Consider the following 25889-nt stretch of genomic DNA (forward strand, 5'->3'; position numbering starts at 1 on the left):
ACTTCGAGCAGATATCCTCGAAATCAGTAAATAATGTAAATCGCGCATTATGCATTGATTGTCTTTATAACTCTGACATCTATATAGATCATAAATTTCATAAAAAATATTTTAATGCCTGAATAAATGCAATAAAATGAACAGTTAGTGTAAATGAGTTAAAACATTAAAATTAATCAATGCGTTTATGATACTCAGTACAAAAAGTTTAAAAACAACTCATTTTTTCGAACATACATGTATATAATGGGTACCAATAATTAACAATATATAAAACTGTCATAGAAAAGTTCCCGTTCCCGGTATCTTGTCATAAATTTTGTCAAGTGTGCATTGCCAAGATGATTATTTGTCTCACTGCTAAATGTCTCAGGGTCTATTGGACAGGTAACTGACTATATTTCTGATGGAGGCGACTTGACACGTCCCGGACGGTACTGACTATCACGTGGTTCCTCATGTTACGTGTAAATCTCGAGCGTTGACCATTGCACGAAGCTTCGACGACACAGGGAGGGGTGATGTCACTGGCAATCTGAGGAACATCAACTATTGCCTTGCGCATGTCACAGAGAAGGGAGAGTACTTGTAAACGAAGCTCCTGCCAGAGGGCGTGTCGGTGCACGGTATCACGTGGTGCTCCGTTGTCGGAGATGACTATGTCAACAAAGACGAGTAGATGGGAGACAACAATGTAGTCAACGGTCACCTGTAAAACATAGTATGTATCAAATATCGCGCATTGCTGAACGAGACTTTTCAATTGTAAATTTCTACAAGTTTTAAAGATATTTCTGAGTAAATCATAGAGTAAAAGATGAATGAGTGACTACAGCCACATGTAAATATTCTCTTCTCGTGTATCGTGAATTTCTAAATGAGACTTTCCAATTATCAATCAAAGACATTTCTGAATAAATCATGTCGTAAAAAGTGACACAATCTGATAGGTGTATATTGTTATATCAATAAACCAAATCATTTAATTTTACATGGAAATCAACACCGTGAAATCTTAGTCCATAATCAAACTCAATGAAAAGGACACATCGACAGCATTACATATCAGTCACAGTAAACCAAATTATTTTGCAGACGATTTATTTTCGCGTCATTCTTTGTCGGTCAGAAAATAAATCCTCAGGAAAATATATATGTGTATTAACTACAAATGTAACGGAGCGTTTTACGTGAAAATCTCACAATTAAATCGTTTTAAAAATGCTTGAAAACGTGAAATCAATGTATTTACTCTAATCCACAATTCTACAAGTATTGTGAGGTTTTGAGCTACATGTAGGCTTTCATTATTCCTTCCAAAATCGAAATTTGGCTTCTACTCAAATTAAGTGTAAAGTAATGTAATCATCAGATAATTATTGTCAATATCTAACGTTATTAAACACAATAACTAATATGACCGATTTGAAATCATTTCTCACATCTTGATTTACAGCTATTTCCTCTGGTCCCGGCAGTCCGATGACTTCCTCTAAGTATATCTCGGCTGATAGCGTCGTTCCCTGTGAAAAGAAGTGTCATGTAATGAATATATTAAACTGATGATGGAAGATTTCATTCGTCATCTTTTTATATTTCTTCTTTTATGTTCATATTTGGACAGTGACCTAACAGATTACAACGAAGACTGGCGAAATAGTTTTCGTAGTTATTTGGGGCATATTTGGATATTGGCGCTGAGTAAATACAAAGGATTATACAACCAACCGATTTCACTAAATTATCGTGTGCTCGTAATATGCTTTGTTAATTGAAACTCGAAGAACAGTCTAACAAAGTGACAGTTCATGTGTAATAGATTTTGACGAGCGAGGATATTATCACTAAGGCACCAAGGCTTACACCTAACTAAATTGACTCTAGGTAATAGGGCTTTATATTAACATGTCATGTTAAAGTGAATAGTCGGACAAAGAAAACCAGTCTAATTGCGTTTTTGGCACTTCGAAACGACGGCCAAGTTCTGCTTACGTTTTCAACTTTTGACCACTGAGATAATGGAAATCCCCCTGTACATTTAGCATAGTTCTAAAAATAAATTCGCCTAACTTTTAGAAAGCGAGACTGCTCGGAAATGTAACCACGGACATAGCCAGCCGGGAGGACGTTTTAGGATTATTACAATATAGATTCATTTCTTAATATGCAGGGCAATTTTTACCATTTCATAAGAAATTATACTGGATATATTCACACCATTTTAACCGACTTTAACCTTCCTTTGCCCAACTATTATAACATCATAGCATTTACAATTATATCGATGGCCTAAGATGAAATTTCAACACTAGACGAGTACAAAATTTCCTTGGTAAAATGTTTGATACAACGTGATGGTCAATTCGCTGTTTTGCCGCCTGGTGTAGTCATTGTCAACTACTGCGCAGTGGTTAGGAGGACGCCGAGAAAAAAAAGCGACCTACGTTACTGAAAACAACATTTCCTTCTTAATTGTTATGGAAGTGATGATGTATAGCGTTAACAGTAAGCCAGTAACTTCCTTATCTCAACAAAGGTATCAAACACGTTATACAGTTACATTTTAAAAGTTGTTTCAGTCACCTTCAACGGAAAAGTGTCATATTTTCCATACAATGTATCAAAATCGATTAATCAAATACTGTCCAAATCAAGGGAAGTAATTTATCATCGTTTGTGAGATGAGCAGTAATGGATGGTTATTTTCAAGGGGATGATATTGTCACGAATTCCCACGGTTGCGAAACGTTTTACCTACATATATATACTCTTGAAGCACAATCGCGAAATTTTAATTCGCGAATATTTACTGCTTTAGTTTTAAATCCCGAAAATTTTGAACCGCAGAAACGATAGGCTGTACGATATTCAGTTTCTATGATGGTAATGGATTTTAACAACAATGATCATTACACACTTAACGCTTTTCCGCTTTTGTTACGTGGCCATATTAAAGGCCCGGTCCCACTGAAGAGCGGATTAATTACGGATGAATTTAGTTTACAAATTTTGGCCGTTCGTTGTCATCCGCAACAAATTAACTTCAATTTAATAGTACGTGAGATATAAGGAAGTTTTTCGGATAATTTACAAAAAATACCTCCGCTAAACGCTGTGTGTTTTGATTGATAAACATGCACCGTGACAAAGTGAAATCATGAACATAATAACAGGATTCATTGGTATTTGATCAACATGTTATACTCTTGGATTCAATGTAGTACACAGGAGGCAAACTGTTGAATTTTTGAGAAAGAAACAATTTCAAATTGATTGATTTTGATTTCTACAACAACAACACCAAAACTAATATGATAAACATATTGTACTCGTCACACAAAAGTGCGTTATGTGATTTCTATGGAAGTCATTCGCCAACTTATATTCGATCTTATTAAGTATTGTTTTTTTCTCAAAACGAGTGTTAAGTGATTTTTATGGAAGTCATTCGCCTACTTATATTCGATCTTATTAAGTATTGTTTTTTTCTCAAAACGAGTGTTAAGTGATTTTTATGGAAGTCATTCGCCTACTTATATTCGATCTTATTAAGTATTGTTTTTTCTCAAAACGAGTGTTATGTGATTTTTATGGAAGTCATTCGCCTACTTATATTCGATCTTATTAAGTATTGTTTTTTTCTCAAAACGAGTGTTATGTGATTTTTATGGAAGTCATTCGCCTACTTATATTCGATCTTATTAAGTATTGTTTTTTTCTCAAAACGAGTGTTAAGTGATTTTTATGGAAGTCATTCGCCTACTTATATTCGATCTTATTAAGTATTGTTTTTTCTCAAAACGAGTGTTATGTGATTTTTATGGAAGTCATTCGCCTACTTATATTCGATCTTATTAAGTATTGTTTTTTTCTCAAAACGAGTGTTAAGTGATTTTTATGGAAGTCATTCGCCTACTTATATTCGATCTTATTACGTATTGTTTTTTTCTCAAAACGAGTGTTAAGTGATTTTTATGGAAGTCATTCGCCTACTTATATTCGATCTTATTACGTATTTTTTTTTCTCAAAACGAGTGTTAAGTGATTTCTATGGAAGTCATTCGCCTACTTATATTCGATCTTATTACGTATTGTTTTTTTCTCAAAACGAGTGTTAAGTGATTTCTATGGAAGTCATTCGCCTACATATATTGGATCTTATTACGTATTGTTTTTTTCTCAAAACGAGTGTTAAGTGATTTTTATGGAAGTCATTCGCCAACTTATATTCGATCTTATTACGTATTGTTTTTTTTTCTCAAAACGAGTGTTAAGTGATTTTTATGGAAGTCATTCGCCAACTTATATTCGATCTTATTACGTATTGGTTTTTTTTCTCAAAACGAGTGTTAAGTGATTTCTATGGAAGTCATTCGCCTACTTATATTGGATCTTATTACGTATTGTTTTTTTCTCAAAACGAGTGTTAAGTGATTTTTATGGAAGTCATTCGCCTACTTATATTCGATCTTATTAAGTATTGTTTTTTTTTTCTCAAAACGAGTGTTAAGTGATTTTTATGGAAGTCATTCGCCAACTTATATTCGATCTTATTACGTATTGGTTTTTTTTCTCAAAACGAGTGTTAAGTGATTTCTATGGAAGTCATTCGCCTACATATATTGGATCTTATTACGTATTGTTTTTTTTCTCAAAACGAGTGTTAAGTGATTTTTATGGAAGTCATTCGCCTACATATATTGGATCTTATTACGTATTGTTTTTTTTCTCAAAACGAGTGTTAAGTGATTTCTATGGAAGTCATTCGCCTACATATATTGGATCTTATTACGTATTGTTTTTTTTCTCAAAACGAGTGTTAAGTGATTTTTATGGAAGTCATTCGCAAACATTTGTTGGATCTTACGTATAGTTCTTGTAGCTGGTTTGTGGTGCGTTGTACATCCTCCACAGCGTTCAGGATATGGTCCCTTTGTAATGGTTCAATGATCGTGGCCAGAGGAGCGTCACGGTTACTGGGTCCGCACGGGGAGTTGAGACCATGGGGTATGTCTGATGTTGACCTTTCAGAGCGAATGGTACGTGCGTCCGTCACCACGAGGAGTGCTAGTAATAACCAGTACACGCAATCTGTGGTAAAACAAACACGATTAAGATTGTACACACTATATGACAAGATTAATAGTTTAAGATGAATAAATAAATATGTAAAAAGTAAATCCATGTGGTAGACAAAAAAGAAGGATTTTTATATCCCGAAGCTGTGATATATTTTGAAACATTTGTTTCCGCTGATCTGCTTATCAAGCTTTTAAATATAAGCATATACTTTTGCTGAAAATTTATTTTATTAAGCTTCTTGAATTACTGGTCTTCTTAGCTTCCTATCTAATTTATAGGCATATGAAAAGGCAACTCTAATATTCATCCTAGATACTTCAGGGGTTATTTTCACTGTACTTATATTCACGCCAAGATTATGTCATAAAAATTCTGAACCCTCACAGAGGGCAACGTCTAATTAAAAAACCCATAGAGTGTACCGCAATTCGATTTTCTGTAGTACATCAAAGGACAAAACTACCGTCTTCTTTTGTCTTCTTTTTTCAAATGTCGTCAAGTTTTGAACTTTTTCATAAGGATGAAATAGTGTACAAAACGTACTCTAAATTGATTTCGGAATCACATCCTACCTCTAAACAATATTTTCCATATGTGTTTCGTCCTTAAACATTCTCCCGAGGATTCATTTGACATTTCTTCTTTTGTTTGATAAAGATACTCAGTGAAATGAAACAATATAAGCAGTTATATATCCAGAAGTATGTAAATGCAGAAAGTTTCCAGTATATTTATAGTTTTCCTAAATTTAGTTGATAATAAATATGGATTTTATCGATGTGATTCCATTGGAATTTTTCATATAGAACCGTATGAATAGTTCTGCCCCTTTGTTTGTACGCTTTGTGTTGCATGAGCAGTATATCTGACGTGTTTCAAACAATGGCCTAACATTGGTAGTGGACTTTCCAGTTCAGTACACCAGTGTGTTCGATGACACACCAATACGGTACGCATTTCGTCGGTTGATAAACTTACTTCTAGGAAGTAAATGATTGTTGTTCTTCTGATACATTTGCTCAAATTTCTCAATATTTTGTATTGTGGTTTTTCCCAAGCCTCCTATTTTTATTACATATGCAATTTATAAGAACATCGTATAACTTCACAGATAAAAAATACGCGATTTTAACTGCATTAAAATCAAAGTTTGTAAATTGTTATTTTTTTACAATCATGCAGTTAGGATTTATCTATGAATCAACCATTTCTCAATATTCGCGGATTCGCGATCAATATTATTTTTATTTAAAGAATACGAATATAACCGGCTACCAGGTATCTTCGATTGACACTACCAGGTATCTTTGATTGACACTACCGGGTATCTTTGATTGACACTACCAGGTATCTTTGATTGACAATACCAGGTATCTTCGATTGACACTACCAGGTATCTTCGATAGACACTACCAGGTATCTTTGATTGACACTACCAGGTATCTTCGATTGACACTACCAGGTATCTTCGATTGACACTACCAGGTATCTTTGATTGACACTACCGGGTATCTTTGATTGACACTACCAGGTATCTTTGATTGACAATACCAGGTATCTTCGATTGACACTACCAGGTATCTTCGATTGACACTACCAGGTATCTTTGATTGACACTACCAGGTATCTTTGATTGACACTACCAGGTATCTTCGATTGTCACTACCAGGTATCTTCGATAGACAATACCAGGTATCTTTGATTGACACTACCAGGTATCTTAGATTGACACTACCAGGTAGCTTTGATTGACACTACTAGGTACTTAGATTGACACTACCAGGTATCTTTGATTGACACTACCAGGTACTTAGATTGACACTACCAGGTATCTTTGATTGACACTACCAGGTATCTTTGATTGACACTACCAGCTATCTTTGATTGACAATACCAGGTACTTAGATTGACACTACCAGGTATCTTTGATTGACACTATCAGGTATCTTTGATTGCACAGGTATCTTTGATTGACACTACCAGTTATCTTTGATTGACACTACCAGGTACTTAGATTGACACTACCAGGTATCTTTGATTGACACTACCAGGTACTTAGATTGACACTACCAGGTATCTTTGATTGACACTACCAGGTATCTTGAGATCATGAAACAAAGGTCCGTATCTTTGATTGACACTACCAGGTACTTAGATTGACACTACCAGGTACTTAGATTGACACTACCAGGTATCTTTGATTGACACTACCAGGTACTTAGATTGACACTACCAGGTATCTTTGATTGACACTATCAGGTATCTTTGATTGACACTACCAGGTACTTAGATTGACACTACCAGGTATCTTTGATTGACACTACCAGGTATCTTGAGATCATGAAACAAAGGTCCGTATCTTTGATTGACACTACCAGGTATCTTTGATTGACACTACCAGGTACTTAGATTGACACTACCAGGTATCTTGAGATCATGAAACAAAGGTCCGTATCTTTGATTGACACTGCCAGGTACTTAGATTGACACTACCAGGTACTTAGATTGACACTACCAGGTATCTTTGATTGACACTACCAGGTATCTTTGATTGACACTACCAGGTATCTTTGATTGACACTACCAGGTATCTTTGATTGACACTACCAGGTATCTTTGATTGACACTACCAGGTATCTTTGATTGACACTATCAGGTATCTTGAGATCATGAAGCAAAGGTCCATTTTACTGTGGTATACATATAGACATATCATGTAAGTAGTATACACAATACTTGTACATGTATATACAGTATAGATAGTGTGTTAGAAAAGACCCCCCCCCAAAAAAAAAAAAAAGTCGAAAAAAAAACATATATATAATAATAAATATTTATTCGTCCCGTACATGTGTTCTAAATGATTCTTCAAGTACAATGAACACATAGTACAAATCCGAATGTTTCTTGTTTGGAGTATCGATGATTTCAATATGAAGTCACGTTCGATTTCCATTTAAATAATCCAGGTTTTAGTATCCTTAACCAGTTTCCTTTGTGTTTGCATGACACGTCTCCTCTCCATAAGTGGGTTGTAAAGGTGTCGAATTTTATCCAGTTTTAGAATTGCAACTCTTCTTTAAAGGTATGTTTCGTTCCCAACCATGCATTGTATTCCAAGAACACTTTTACCCTTTGGAATGTATTATTTCCTCATTATAAATATCACTGAAAATATGGTATTTCGATGTTAAAATCTTCATTTTATATCCACAGGAATAAAATTCACAGAAACTTTTTGGAATCGTTGTATGTAACTATTGATTGATTATCATTATAACTGCATGTTAAATTCATTCTGATTCGATGACCATGTAACTGTGATATGGCAAATGGAATGCATTTGTACGTATCTACACTTTACCTGTATGTGGTCATTAGACAATAGAATAAACATGATTTACCTGTGTAACCAATCAAGTTCTATTCAACTATCCAACTGTTGGATAGTTAAATTGCTGCAATACTTGATGGGGTTCAAAAGGGGATTGGAATTTTTGAAGTTGAATAAACCACTCGTTGGTGTAGAATAGGTAAGAGAAAAAACCTATCTCGGGCCATCATCCTCAGCAGGTCTGTTTTGTCTGGCCTATTCTACACCAACGATATACATATCACATCTGGTGAGTAATACGGTTCCTCTTATTATTTCTTGACATTTAGTGCAGTTAAGATAATCTGAATTTTTATCAAGAAATGTTAAAAGATAAATTATGTAACGGTACAAAAATGAAGCACAATGACCCTCTATTTTTATAGCGGTTTTTTTTTGGAAACGAGAACCATTGTTAGTTTGAGCTGCAAAAATGAAGAAAAAATATTTGTCAGAACTTTTTCTTTAAAACGTGGAAACTATTGCTTTAGTCTGTCTTGTGTGTGGTCAAAACAGTGAAATTCCGGTAAAATATCAATTTACGTCAAATAACTGTCTCTGATTCACAATAGCTCAAACTAAAACACTTCATCAATTTATTTCTATTCCATTTGCAACTTTGGAATAAACTCCAAAATTTCCAAAAATCTATATTAGAAAAAAAGCCAGTGATGGAAAATTTTTAACATTATCCGCAGAGAAGATTATTTTGTCAGATATAGAGTTTTGTGACCCAATTTGATCACAAAATTTATTCCAATCAACAATAGATTGACAAATGGGAATTACAAATTTTGTTTGCAAGATTAGCAACAAAATTTCTTTCACACCCCGATGACATTCAAATATACTGACTCCAATGCTTAAATAAAAATATATATCCATATACTCTATTAGATGCAGTCGTACCTGTATTAGATGCAGTTTTACCTCTGTGACAACAATACAAATTTCTATTACAAATAATCTGCCTTATGAAACTTTCATTTTTTAAAGCAAATTGTGCGCCAGATCAAGTATACAAAAAGCAAAATTATGCTCCGATATTCAAAAGTCATACGATAGCTTATTACATATTTCGAGATGAATTTGCGTTTTAAATTATGCAAATTATACTCCCAGATCTAGAATACCAAAACTAATTATGTGATAGAAATGTGTTCCGATATCAAAAGCCATACGATAGGGTATTATATAGGCCGAGATGTGCTTTTTAAAAAATATTATAAAATTGATTATCTATGCTTCAGAAATGGAGTAAAAATATATCAATTATATTGTTATACCATACGTATGAGATGTATTGTATGTGCCTAACAAGATATTGTTTTATTAATTTTTATCAATTTGATAGGTAAACGTTATTTTGTCAGTGATATTCTTAATGACAATTTTTTGTGCTAACAATACATTTGAATTTCGGTAATATTCAAATCTACAGAAGTTTATTAAGCTCACATAATAAACTATTTTTCAGCAGATCGAACATGTTTGAATTGGCGACCGCCATATAAGACCGCCATTTAATTGGTGGCAGCCACATAGTTATCTGGCGGTCGCCACTTTATTTATCTGGCGGCCGCCAAATATTCAAACAACAGTCGCCATACACACATACATGTATCTGCTAGAAATTTAAGTGGCGGCCGTCTAATGAAACATTTTCGTTATCCTGAAAACCAATTTCCTATGTGAGAATGAGTTTATAAAAGTAATATTTGCTATCTAAAGGCAGCACAATCGTAAATCTACAGAGGTTGAAATAAACAAAAAAGCGACTAGCATACAAATTGTGACAAAAGGCAAAAATTGAAATATTATATGATAATGTAGCATGAGTTAAAAATGGGGGAAAATATGAATCAAAGGGACCAGTATGTTATTTCATTATGATAATTGTTCATTTGATTTCATACTAAATCAGATTTTCTGATTAGCAGATTCATTTTCTTCATACTTCCATGAAGAAACAAAATCAGATAATAGCGCAAAAATCTGACGTTATCATGACGTCAAAGAGACATCGACGTTGCGTATTGATTAGAAAAAAATAATCCATTTGACAATCAACGATATCGTATGTTTAAACGTATCTTATTCAGTAAACTTAGTCTGAAAAAAAAATCATAAGCATTGATGTCACTATTTTAAAATTTTATCGAGGCATGAAATTAATTTTGTTTGCAAACTACGCGGATTTATACAATTTGCAAACAAAATTTATTTCATACCCTGATGCTTAAATGAAAACATTGTTTCGTTTGAATTTCTATTCTGTTATTCTTATGTAGTTAAATGCATTTAAATATCTAAAAATGAATGGAAAGCCTAATGAGAAATATCGCTCATCAAATCCATTTAAATAATTTTCAATGGACATTTCAGCTTTACCTCGAGTAACAAATTGTTTTGGCATCTATCATTTGTAGTAGTAATCAAACCGAAAGATGCATTTTTATAACTCAAAATATTCACACAAAATATGTAAATTAGATACATGCAAGTTTTTTTTTTATATATTTAGGTCATATGTAGTCAAGTAGCATTAAAGACATACCTCGATGTGTATTATTGCCCATCTGTTGATCGCTTCTCATATGGTCAAACTTATATTCAGACTTGTGGTTTTTTTAATAACCTAGTCTAATTCTTCTCTAATTTGACCAGAAACTATTGTTAATAACATATATAAAAGTTTTTTCATGCTTTTTATTAGATAATGTAGACATTGTAGGTGGTTCTTAATTACTTTTTGTCTACAATAACGACAATGTGGGTTGATGTAAATTTCCAGTTCTGGGAATACGTACTTAATGGAAATTGGTCCATGGGATATTCTATGTACAAAAGGTGTGTGCATTATCATATCCAAAGCCGTGATAAAAAGCATCTTATAATCATCATTATTATTGTATGATTTATTTGTGCTTTAATTTTCTAATTACATCAGAATTTAGTCAGATCACATCAGGTCAATAATACTAAAAATTGATTACTTCTATTTATAGATTATGAAAACAAATTCTAGATTTATTAATATATATAGTAGTATTGAGAATTTTAAAAGTGTTTATTCATCAGAATTTCTTTAATTACATTTAATCGATAATTAATAACTTTCATTCATATAGTCACGTTTATGACACCTAAGTACTTCTGGTCTCGCTTATTATGAGTGTTCAAGTACTGACTTCCGTTGATGTTGTTATGAACCATAGTTTCACGGTCAACACAGGAAATAACCCTTAACCTCCGCTAAAATTCTTCCGTTGAAATTCTGTTTTTCATTTTCATCGCAGTGATAGGTTTTTGCAGGATGTTTTAAAATGTGATCTTCATGACTTTTGTTTTTTGGATGTTTTGCTATATTGACATTTCTGTAAATTAGACTGTTAGTCTTCTACTGAAAGCTATCATGGGTTATATAGAGGTTACACAACGAGTGGTTGTTGGATATGGAATTTATTCCACACGAGTGAGTTATTTTCCGAAAGTTACAAAAGTATGAAAGGCCGTTTATATCAGAAACGAGATAAGTTAACGCGTTAACATTTAACGCATTAAATGTTATTAACGCGTTAACATTTAACGCGTTAAAATTGACAACTAATCAGAAACGTCGTTATGTTGGCACATAGGCAACTGTGCTTTTCGCCTTTCTCATATGGTCGAAAACCCACAGCCGCTTGTGAACAGCACAGGGATCTAAGAATTAGTTACAGATTATATACATGGACCTACCAGAGTTGAGTGCCCTAAGACCATTTTAGACGTTTTAGAGGTCTAGATAAAAAAACAGTAAAAATCATAGTATATACTCTACATAGTACTAGTACTCTGGTAGATCCATGATAATATAATCTGTAACTAATTTTCGATCAGATCCCTGTGGTGAACACTACAACTATATCGATGGTCCATGGGTTCCCGACGATGCGTCATTCTGGCACTATTTTCTACGTTCACCCGAAAAAACTACTTCTTTGAGGAGAGAAGAAATTGGCTACACTAAAGTCATTTTATCAATTTGGGCAATATGTTCTCAGTTTCGGTGGTTAGAATATTGTGGTTTAGAGATTTTTGGTTTCGCTTTTCGTCTCCGTACGATTTATTGGGCTCATAATTCTTTCTCTACTGATAAAACCAAAATTGAATTCTTCAAAAACAGGAATAAAATATGGAAATGAGATAGAGATTGATGATGTTGAAAAAAACTTAAATTATTTCGGAATGCCGTGAAACGGTTTTTTACAAGTATCAATAAACTAAGAACTAGAAACATTATTGTAGCTCAAATTGGTTCAAGGAAAGGTTTGCGTACCAAATCTTAATTATTTGTCTATGACAAATTCGTTTTAGTATATTGTTTGTTTTAACATATATTTTATGTGTTATCGGGACTCTGTTGTTTTGAAAGAGATATTGGTTAAATATTCATAATAGTCATTATCTATATAAATACATCACTTCGACGATTATAACGGCAATATTTTTCAAAATCAATGTTTTCATTTTGAGAAAGTCCGTGCCTTCAAAAGATCTTAATGGTCGACTTTGAAATGCTGTACGAAAACAAAACGAAAACAAACCAAGCAAAACGTTGGGAGGAAAACACTATAAAACTTCACAGTTTTCGTCTCATGACAAATTTAATGTAAATAAATTTATACAATTCAGATAATGAATATTACAGTATTGGAAAGCCTCAACTGTATTTTATGCTAAACGTACATTTAAAATTATTTACATGACATTCCATAGATAAATACACACATGGCCATACGTCGATCTAGACCTTCATTATCATTTAAACTTAAACGTGTCAGGTTGAAATATATTCTGTAATGTTACATCTATAGTGAGAGGGCGTCATATCAGATGAAATACAAGTTAAAAAAGCCTATATTGCACGATGATTAATATCTTATATGTAAAGTACCGTAATGAATGCAATTTTAGAATCATAAAAGTAAAAATCATAGTATTTTAGAAGTACTCTGGTGTGTGGTGTCAACTATATCGATGGTCCATGGGTTCCCGACGATGCGTCATTCTGGCACTATTTTCTACGTTCACCCGAAAAAACTACTTCTTTGAGGAGAGAAGAAATTGGCTACACTAAAGTCATTTTATCAATTTGGGCAATATGTTCTCAGTTTCGGTGGTTAGAATATTGTGGTTTAGAGATTTTTGGTTTCGCTTTTCGTCTCCGTACGATTTATTGGGCTCATAATTCTTTCTCTCTTAAAACCGAATTCTTCAAAAACAGGAATAAAATATGGAAATGAGATAGAGATTGATGATGTTGAAAAAAACTTAAATTATTTCGGAATGCCGTGAAACGTTTTTTTTTTACAAGTATCAATAAACTAAGAACTAGAAACATTATTGTAGCTCAAATTGGTTCAAGGAAAGGTTTGCGTACCAAATCTTAATTATTTGTCTATGACAAATTCGTTTTAGTATATTGTTTGTTTTAACATATATTTTATGTGTTATCGGGACTCTGTTGTTTTGAAAGAGATATTGGTTAAATATTCATAATAGTCATTATCTATATAAATACATCACTTCGACGATTATAACGGCAATATTTTTCAAAATCAATGTTTTCATTTTGAGAAAGTCCGTGCCTTCAAAAGATCTTAATGGTCGACTTTGAAATGCTGTACGAAAACAAAACGAAAAAACAAACCAAGCAAAACGTTGGGAGGAAAACACTATAAAACATCACAGTTTTTGTCTCATGACAAATTTGATGTAAATAAATTTATACAATTCAGATAATGAATATTACAGTATTGGAAAGCCTCAACTGTATTTTATGCTAAACGTACATTTAAAATAATTTACATGACATTCCATAGATAAATACACACATGGCCATACGTCGATCTAGACCTTCATTATCATTTAAACTTAAACGTGTCAGGTTGAAATATATTCTGTAATGTTACATCTATAGTGAGAGGGCGTCATATCAGATGAAATACAAGTTAAAAAAGCCTATATTGCACGATGATTAATATCTTATATGTAAAGTACCGTAATGAATGCAATTTTAGAATCAGTTTTAGGAAGTGTGTGGTGTCAATCTTCGCAATATACTAAATACTTAATATTGTTGTACATGTTTATTATTTGCCCATCGTTGACAATGGATTTCACTAGTCATAAATTCATTGTTTTTTGGAAAAAAAAATAACATGACTGTCATATATACTCATCAGTCCATCCTCCAAATACAAAAAAATGTATGACAACATCCATTTTCATTGAGTTGGTCCCCTGTGATCTGGCGAACTCATGAAACGACGTCTTTGATTGGTTAGCTTAGTTTTTCAACTTTAATGCGTTAAAAATATAATTGCAACATTTAACGCGTTAAACTTAAAAAAATGTTTAACGCGTTAAACTTCAAAAAAATGTTTAACGCGTTAACATTGAACGCGTTAAAATTTTATCGCATTTAACGCGTTAAACTCACTTTTAACGCGTTAAAAGTTACTTTAAACGCGTTAAAAGTTACTTTAAACTCGTTAACATTTAACTCGTTAACATTTAACGCGTTAACAGTAAGTTTAACGCGTTAAATGTTATAAACTTTTAACGCGTTAAAACTAAGTTTAACGCGTTAAAAGTGAGTTTAAAAGTATGTTTATCTCGTTCTAACATGAACGGCCTTTCATACAAAACTTAAAAAAAACCTAACGAGTGTGGAATAAATTTCGTATCCAATAACCACGAGTCGTGTGACTTGTTTCTTCCACAATTATATCCGTTTTAGCCGATAGAAATACGACGAGCATGAGGTAACATGTGTTTGCCAAGACATGCAAATAAGATGTAGTGATATTTCATAAGCAAAAAGGCGCTATTTTATATTCAAAAGTCATATTTTAAATAAAGAATCCATTCATATAAAAGTCTTCGAATTGGTAACAACTTTATAATGAAATATTTCTCATATAACGTATTATTAAAGTTATTTTTTCAAGGTTACATGTACTTAAAATATAACACTCTTTGTCGGACTATAAAAACATGCGCACGACAGAGCCGTGCCGTTTACTTCCTACCATATAATCATCAAGCCACTGTAATGAAGTTCAAGTCCGTTTCAGACTAATTTACTCTGCCAAACTCAACAGTATTAAAATCCTTTTCCGTCAAAACGAGTTACGCAGATTAACATACTTCACATATAAACGTCACGTTTTGACACACGCAACGAACTCGACGCATATTGTACGCTTTCCAACAGCAGTTTTGACGTCAGGTGGCGATCACAACATATATTGTAGCTTGACGTCACTTGATTATTAATGACGTTGACAAATGACGTCGTTGCACTGAGAAATGAGTAGTTCGGTCAAAGTTCACCGTGTTACCCAATCAGAATGGGTACAGACCACGTATGTTAATCAACAGCTGCATCGTTTATGTGATACAGCGCGTATGGTAGTAGAACAAAGAATATATACTTTTTTGTGTATCGTTGCTTTTGTGATAATTTCATTGTAAGTGTGCTGATCATCCATTTATAATATGTAATCATCTTTGATATGAATTGCTGTGTTGAGATCAACAACTATGTAATGTAATTGAAAGAATGAATTGCTGTTACATGTTAACAACTACATCTAGTACATCATCTATTTAAGCAATAAACTGTTACCAGATTGGACATACAGTTGATATGAAGCCCATCCGGAAGGAAGATAAATAGAATGGCGCCCGTTAGGGCGCCATGAATATTTATCTTTCGGACGGATGGGCTTCATATCAACTGTATGTCCAATCTGGTAACAGTTTATTACTTATATTTCCATTACGATTATTAAAATCCAACACTATACATGTATATCATTTGAATTTTCCCGCTTGCGCTAGTGTTGACGTCACCAAGTTTAATAAACGGAACAGCCATATCATCAGCTTCTGAATATAGTTCAACACAAAACGGTTTGAAACAAGCGAACAAATGAAAATTATGCGATGATATTTTTAAATACATGCTTTTTTGTAAACATAATAATACTATTAGATTTCATAGACCACACAACTTTAAAATCACTTTTTAAATTATTTGACCGTTATGTATAGGCGTAAGTATATATTGTATACACTATCCGTGACGCGGCGGAAACGTTAAATATTCATACGCTTGACCAGATTGGAGTTCATAGCGCGATATCGCCCATCTGGTTTAACATAGATCAAACGGGAAACTGAAAGTAGAATGGAAATATACATTAATTAATGGCTGTGTTTTATATCTTACTATGTATCTTGTCTAATAGCTATAACAGTGATTAATATTTTATGTACACGTACTTCTGGTGATATTATTTGATGTCCTTTTACTAATCAATGTTTACTAACAGAGGGCCCTGTGGAAGGTAAGCTTTAATAAACAGGTTTTATATCCTCAGAAAATAAAGTTTATAATATTATCATTATTAATATTTATATTACTCATTTTTCAAGTCAATCCAGTTTCATGGCAACAACGTTAACCTTATTCGATATTCTAAAAACCAGTATATGAGTATTTCACCACAACCGTCTTTAGCCTGAAATTTACCACCCGATAATCATTCGTTCGACTGATAATATTGAATAATAATTAGAATAGTCTTTATTTCCTCCAAAATAATGATTACAATATTATTTTATAATAATGTTTAAATTAAATTAAGACATGATAAGCAAAATTTAAATTATGAGAAAAATATTTTACAAAACAATTTGCAGTTGTTATTAAACATGTAGTTGTAATAACATTTTTTTTTATGTTAAATTCAATAGTTTTAATGATATTCAAGTACTCGCTGAATAGATAACTTAAAGATATACAAATATATTTTTTTTATTATATTAAGTAATTATACTTAAAAATAAAAATTATAACTAAAATATACAATCACAATCTAATAGATTAGTTATTGTAGAGGGAGAACATATTTTAAATATTTATAACACAGACAATTCTATAAAAATATTTTAGTATTACCTGTATTTTACATCGTTTTTCGATGCAATAAATTAAAAGTAGCGTTAGTATAAATAAGAAGGAAATATGATTTGGAAACTAGTTTAAAACGTACATTAATCCATATCCTTATTAAAATATTTAGTACATAGCTGATTCAGTCGTAAAGAAAGTTTTCTAATTTTGCAGCTTTAGTTGTCATGGTAACATTCCGAAATGTTCATAAATTAAGCCAATCGGAAAATGTTGTCATTATTGGATTATAAGTTAATAGCTTTGTCTAAGAAACAATAGTAAGAGCCATCGCCTAACTTCTGACATCGAGTTGAGTGCTCAGGACAATGCGTTTCGCCCCTGTGAGAAAGGTTTTTTTATTCAAGTTTAAAAAAAAAATGTCACATACATCTGCATACAGTTTAAATAATTGTATAATATAATACATAATATCTTCATTATCACACATATATAGTCATACTGTAAACATGTATAATTTTATATACATTGTATGTATCAATCAGTGTGTTATGGGCATTTTACAAATCTTTGTGCGTTAAAACTGTAAGTATGTTATTTAAAATTGACCAATTTACAAAGTTCTTGTTTAAATAAACAAATATTTGATAAAGATCCACTTATTTTTTATTTTCTCTTGCTTTTTTATGAGAATATGTATATATTCCCATGTTCTCTATTTTACTATAATGGTCAATATATTTTTGCCATCAGGAATAGTCGGGATTGTGTTTTTTAATTTACAAATGTATATGTAAAATTTCATAAGCCACAATAAAAAAAAAAATTTCATAATGATGTTCTATATCTGTCACACGAAATATAAAGAATCTTGGGTCTCTTTCCAAAATCACACCATGTTTGTGTTCTAAATTTTCTATAAGTAAAGACCAAAAGGTTCTAAATAAATTACAAGTAGATGTAAGATAGTTTCTCCTCCATCTGTACAAAAGGTACATCTCTCTAGATGTAAGATAGTTTCTCCTCCATCTGTACAAAAGGTACATCTCTCTAGATGTAAGATAGTTTCTCCTCCATCTGTACAAAAGGTACATCTCTCTAGATGTAAGATAGTTTCTCCTCCATCTGTACTAAAGGTACATCTCTCTAGATATAAGATAGTTTCTCTTCCATCTGTACAAAAGGTACATCTCTCTAGATGTAAGATAGTTTCTTCCATCTGTACAAAGGTACATCTCTCTAGATGTAAAAGTTTCTCCTCCATCTGTAAAGGCACATCTCTCTAGATGTAAGATAGTTTCTCCTCCATCTGTACAAAAGGCACATCTCTCTAGATGTAAGATAGTTTCTCTCCATCTGTACAAAAGGTACATCTCTCTAGATGTAAGATAGTTCTTCTCATCTGTACAAAAGGTACATCTCTCTAGATGTAAGATAGTTTCTCCTCCATCTGTACAAAAGGTACATCTCTCTAGATGTAAGATAGTTTCTCTTCCATCTGTACAAAAGGTACATCTCTCTAGATATAAGATAGTTTCTCTTCCATCTGTACAAAAGGTACTCCTTAGATGTAAGATAGTTTCTCTTCCATCTGTACAAAAGGTACATCTCTCTAGATATAAGATAGTTTCTCTTCCATCTGTACAAAAGGTACATCTCTCTAGATGTAAGATAGTTTCTCCTCCATCTGTACAAAAGGTACATCTCTCTAGATGTAAGATAGTTTCTCCTCCATCTGTACAAAAGGTACATCTCTCTAGATGTAAGATAGTTTCTCTTCCATCTGCACAAAAGGTACATCTCTCAGTTTCTGCTAGATTGCATTTAATCAATTTAGAATTGGTATATAATATTGTATGTATAACCTGGAACTGAAAGTTGACTAGTTTGGTATCATCAGTTATCTCCCTTAGTATGATATTTAAAGATTCTCAGGACTCTTCACTAATGTCAGTATTAATTGCTTCTTCCCATTTTCTTTGACTATCAACGGGTTTTTGTGATATACTTTTAATGAAAGTATTATAGAAAAATTGAGTGACTTTATTGCTAGTGTTAAGATAATTAATGAATTTATACTGGATAGTAGATATATCTACATTGCCAATTCATTATTTAGTATTCCTTTCCAGTTTCTTGAAATGGCATTGATGACTCCATAATATCCTATAAAATTGACATTTATATTGATATTTATTACTTGTGACAAAAATTTTCAATGGACATAAATCGACCATTTTCCAGTAAGTTGGAAATAAAAAAACCCATCTTATTTGCACCATCTCTCATAAATGAAACTCTAATTGTCTCTTTTTATGAAATTATTGAGAAAAATAGACTGAGATATTATTTCTTCTGGGGTTGTGGGCGATATATTTTCTTGTAGGGAGGCCCAAGTTATAATAACCTCTTTCCAAAAAGTATTGCATTTTTCTGATAACTTTATTAACCCTCTTTTGTAAGTTTTAATTTTCTATCTCCTCCAACACACACTAATTTGTCTAAAAGTAAAGTCTTCCATGCTGAATGATTAAAGGGATCAACAATTTTCTTTATCCAAGACATCTTAAGAGCATGACAGAAAGTCAAAACATGTGGAAGGCTTAATCCTACATGTATGTGATCATTGTAAATAACATTCCTCTTTATTTTATCTGGCTTTCCATCCCATAAGAAATTGAAAAAGGTTTTTTGCAATTCATTAATGATATGTGAGGGAGGGTCGGGAAGGACCGTCAATGTTTGAATGAAAATAGGTAAAGCCAAACTTCTTATAATGGTTACTTTTCCAATTAAGCATTGAAGTCACTATATTTTTATTTCATCGGGGATTGAATGAAATTTTGTTTGCAAACTGTTTGAAATCCGCGTAGCGGATTCTCACAAACGTATCGCTGTCTTTGTTGGTTGCAAAGGCGGAATTGTCTTACATTCTTTGTTATATATCATTGTCAACTTTGACTTTTCAGCGTTCTGATTTAGTTTTTATCGATAATATTTGTGTGAAACGGGAAGAAATCAGTGAGAAAACTCAATCAGTGTTATCATCTTTTATGACATGTTCTCAAAAAGATAAGTTTACGCAATCGAACTTTTATTTGATCTGAAAGTCATCCGGGTTCATAATATAGTCTACTGTATCAAAAATATTTACAGAGGTGGTACACAGTCTATACAGTAGCTGACATTGCTTTAATTGTCAATTTGCATTTTACTGCCCTGCAGGTAAGGCATAAGAACTGTAAATTCAATATCTTACCTTTTCTCATCTTTCTAACTAACTTTCCTCTTCTTAACGTCTCCCTTGACACCGCCTCATTTTTGGTCTTCTGTTGAGCGATTGCCTCTATACAAGAAGACACAACACGAATATACCACAGACTCCAAAATAACGCACCTCGAACGCATTACATGTAGTTTCTACTTATTATCATGCACAAAACCAAGACATTGTAATGTTGTAAAAATACTTCACACTACATACATGGGAGGCCGTCCGTTCATGACTCCGACAAACCAACACTAAGCATATTATAGAGACCGTAGAACCAAAGAATTTCGCATAGACGGCAATGTTAACGTTTGCTAGTGTCAAGGTTAAATGGAGTTTTCCAGTCTGGTCACCTGTCACTGATTTTGAAGAAGGTAATCTCACATACATGTGAATAAAAACATCTTGTTTAATTTAATTAATGTGGAGTGCCATCCTTTGTTGAATTCCGCACAAAAAAATTGACAAAAAAATTTCATTAAATTCAAATATTGATTACCCCCCCCCCCCCCCCTTGTTAGAAATATATTTTACATCTAAATGCATTGCCCAACCCACACATTTTAAACTTTTTAACCATTCAAATGGTCAGAAAACCATTTACGATGCCTTGTAAACATTATTTACAAGTCAGAATTTATGCCTTATGCATGTTAAGATAAATGAATACCTGCAGTAATCTCTTTATAATTTCTTATTACTTTATAAAAATGTTAAATAAAATTGCAGACCACATCTTGGCTTCATAGTGTGACCGCATATGTACTGTCAAAATCATTTTCAGTTCTTATTCATACTTGTAAATGTTTTTTTTTCAAAAGGTTGATGGTGAATAAAATACCCAAAAGCTCTTGATTCGTGAGTATGAAAATTACGGCACATATATAAAGCTTTAAAGACCAACTACCTTTCCGAAACGAAGAATTCAATTAGCGTTTGCTTCTTAATTGTTTTCATTTTCATAATATGAATTAACAAAATAGTAGCACATCTAAAATTAAAACAAAATCAAATGTTTTTCTTATATTGGTGATCCAATGTAGACACAGGATTAATTGTCTACATGTAGATGGCGATCCAATAATTTGGACCCACCAGAGTGTCATGCATAGACCATTTCAGACGTTTTATGAGTTTAAATACAAAAATCGGTAAAATCGTAATCTACATTGTGATATATATTGAGAAGGATGGATAGATCCCGAGACAAACAAAACGTAGTCCACCTATATGAAGTTTTAGCGGTTAAAATCATATTTCTAGTAAGTCTTCACAAAAACGGTTACTACAAGAGCAATAATCTTATTTTCAAAATCCTACACAACTATACAAAATGCTGTCACTAAGACGAAAGCAGCCAAAAAAATTATGCATATATTATAAGCCGGCTTTGATCTTCATCGTATAAATGTTTGCACATTATATAAAGAAGGTTGCACATCATGTGAAGAAGTGTGTACAGAATTTAAAGAAATTTGTACCGAATATAAAGTTTAATTTTAGCTACATAATATAAAGGAAAATGCATCGAATATCTCGATATAACGACGGGGCATAATGGTAAATGTATCGAATATAACACAGGATGTTGTTATCCCGCCCTGGTAGAATAAATAATAGCCCAGACCGTAGCCCGAGGTCATTATTTTAAATCATACCAGGGCGGTATAACACCATATGAACTGAAACTGAAATTCTCATTTTTTATACTAGATATTATTTTCTTTGGCAAGTATCAAACCATTCTCTAATGTGCATGTTACGTACAAGAAAAAACATTGACCATAGGACACCACCCTGAAGAACTCAATGTTTGCGTAATGTAACTTGAGTTGCTGTTATTGACTTTGCACTCGGACCATATTAACACAAGTCAATTACACTTGAATGTATCATAATTAGCCAAGCCTCTCTTAACCACAAATTGATCGCTATGAGAAAGATTATTATATAATCATGATATTCATTTCGTAAAATGAACACATGTTTTGTGTAAATTAGGGAATTTCTAGACCTAGAAATATTAATTGCGTATTTTTCTTTTGCAAGAGCTCCATTATATTAAATGTCCCCTGGAAGTATCTATGCTCCATCATTTGTATATACTATTGTATGAATTACTGTAGTCAAGTTACATAATCAAACTTTCCAGGGTTAAATCTTACTGTATTACAATTAACAAATTTTATAAAAAAGAATATTTACATTATGTACGTTGTGATGCATGCTGATGATCAAAATACATGAAATAATTACCAGAAAGATGGGGGCACAACACCTTATCTGTAACCTCATATATAACGCTTTGGACTAAATGAAAGTTTTAATGATTTTTTTCTAATCGTTTTACATCAAATTCTTTATTAGATCTTAAATTAAGGTTATTGTTTGATGTACTACACACATAACCTATTACAGTAATTAGTAAATAATAGATAATATTTCGTCTTATCATCCGTGTTCTCTTCAATTCTTCAAATTGAATAATAAGTTTTAACCGATTAATAACACAATATTTTGTAAATGAGATTTTACAATATTAAGTTGATAAACATGTACATTTGTCCTCTCTGTTACTGTTCATTGTACAAAAATTGTTGTTCTGTGTTTTGACAATATCCTTTGTTTTGTTAATATTCAAGTAATTTAATATTATAATTTCCGTTGATATACATTTCAAAAGAATTAACAATGGGGAAAAATATAATTTTCAAACAATTGTATACATCGAATATCTTACAAACACACCAAATATTCACAAGCACTAACTTCAGTTTTCTATATTCAAAGATAGTGGCTATTTCATATGATTTGCGCATGTGTAACAGGAAGGCGACAAGTCGACAACTCGACAACACGACAACACGACAAGTCGACAACTCGACAACACGACAAGTCGACATTTTACCGCGACAACACGAGATTCTGTACGCGCTAATTAGCGTGTTTGAAATGTCGACTTGTGTGTTGTCGACTTGTCGTCTTGTCGTCTTGTCGATTTGTCGCGGTTCGAAAACGCGACAAGTCGACATTTTATCTGTTAAATCTCGGGTTGTCGCAGTTTGAGACCGCGACAACTCAACAAGGCGACAACACGACAAGGCGACAACACAACAACACGAGATGGCCGTAATCAGCCACCATAACAAGGCGAAAACACAACAACACGAGATGGCCGTAATCAGCCACCATAGTATGGAGACCACCATCATGATCATCCGTGTAGTATGCACCAGCCATGCTTTACAGCTCTATATTTATAAACACGTGTACTGTCAATTGATATGTAAACAAAACATAAATGAAAAATAATGATATCTATTTGCGAAATGTTAGGGGAAAAAATCAACAACAAAAAATCAAACGCTCTTCAGAATATTTTTTACAGATAAACATTGTATCTTCAATTTTAGCGTACACCTTATCATAAGAATGCTTAAAACTTTGTAAAAGATTTGCCTATTTACAAATGTATCAATTCACACATTTATTACACCACCAGTAGCCCGATAATCTGGCTCTGACACCAGACTTAGACATTATGACAGATAGATGTCTAGTTTAGGGCCAGAGCGCAGTCCTATATCAAAACGTGGAATAAGCCGACACCGTTTGGTGTCAGGGCCAGAGTATCTCGGGCTACACAACCAGATAAATAACTTACCCGCAACCTGCATTAACGAAATAATGCTTGACCTTTAAATGACCAGCCTTTTCGATCCTAAGACGCTTCACCCCAGAACGCAGGCCATCCTCGAGTTGACTGACCGACACGATGACCCTCAGATTATAAAGGTCGCGTCTAGTTTCTACATCTCACCCATCATCCTTTGTTATTTCTCCGTGTATATAAAAAAAGTCATCACCGTCAATTCATCATTGAACCATCTTCTGAGTCAAAGAAATAACCTTCCAGAAATGTCTACAGCAGAATATCATGTATTTTTCGATTCACTTCTAAATACATGCACACTCAAACCTGCTTTGACAACCTATGTATAAAGTAAACTTGTCTACAAAAGATTAGGATTAGCCAGGTATCTTTCAATTATTTAATGATACTTAGCCTAGTATATATGATGATATGCTGCAAGTAAAGTTTTTTTGAAAATGTAGTTACCATGGGAACCATCCAGAATATACATAAGTTAAGCCCATGTAATTTTCAAGCTAATGTTACGATTAAAAAAACCAAAAACAAATGGCCTGAAATCTTCATCATCATTTTCATTGAAACTACTTGCCTAAACATGGAAAATGGGACATTCTTTGCTTAATATATTCAACGGTTTTCATTCATAAATCATTTATGTAGATCGTATACTTTATATCTTAGCCATATCTTTCGGATTTTAACGAAAACAAATACTTGAAATAATTGATTTTACAAGAAAGTAACACATTGCTCTTTGTCCTCTCATTTCATCATGTTAAAATGTGTTCACAATATTACCCTGCATTTAAAATCCGCCCAGAGCATGTTTTGCCTTTGTGTGTAAACAAGTCATAAAATTAAAATTGTTTTGGGTAATTTGGGTTGCAGTTAGCAACGGGGCACATCTTCCAGTTTGTTTTATATTCCAGTGATGTGGAAATTAGTGTGAAGTAATAATATGTTACGCTGAATAGAATGGTAACACTTTCGAAGATATTAGTTGCCATGTTTATAAATTGGAGGTCTCTGATTGGCTGAAATATAGATTGGGTCATATTTATGTAAAATTTGTATATGGGAGTAATGAGGTGTACTGAATAACATAGATATCACTTTCAAAAAGAAATTGGTTGCCATGGTAACAAAATGGAGGCCCCTGATTGATTGAAATTTAAATATCGTCAGATTTAAATAAAAATTGATATACAACGGGCGTCTCTGATTGATAGAAATTAAGATATTTTAGATATAAGTGAAAATTGATACAAATGGGTTATGCGGTATGCAAAGATAGTTACTGTTTCGAAATACTTTGTTGCCATGGTAACGAAATTAAGCACCCTGATTGGTCAAAATTGAAATAGTCTTTGATGTTGCAATTCTGTTTTCCTCTTAAAGCATTATTAAAATTCAATTTCAACTAGTTTTTATCTGCAATAGAGTGAAAGATACTCATATTTTGTATCTTTTGAGTTTAAAGTGAACAGTCGGGCAAGGATGGCTAAAGTCGGTAAAATGGTGTGAATGTATCCAGTATAAT

At 32.7% G+C, this 25889-nt stretch overlaps 1 protein-coding gene across 1 annotated transcript; it reads right to left on the reverse strand.

Annotated features, from left to right (window-relative positions):
- Nucleotides 1-260: 260 nt before the first annotated feature.
- On the reverse strand, nucleotides 261-6097 carry LOC138334517 (uncharacterized). The gene is made up of 4 exons (XM_069283176.1): nucleotides 6061-6097; nucleotides 4832-5091; nucleotides 1443-1523; nucleotides 261-709 (listed from the first exon to the last, which is right to left on the reverse strand). The coding sequence occupies exons 1-4, from the start codon at nucleotides 6095-6097 to the stop codon at nucleotides 377-379; spliced, it is 711 nt and encodes a 236-aa protein (XP_069139277.1). The 3' UTR covers nucleotides 261-376.
- Between the last annotated feature and the right edge of the window lie 19792 nt (nucleotides 6098-25889).

The sequence above is a fragment of the Argopecten irradians genome, chromosome 11 (genome assembly GCF_041381155.1).
Source record: "Argopecten irradians isolate NY chromosome 11, Ai_NY, whole genome shotgun sequence".
NCBI classification, from domain to species: domain Eukaryota; kingdom Metazoa; phylum Mollusca; class Bivalvia; order Pectinida; family Pectinidae; genus Argopecten; species Argopecten irradians.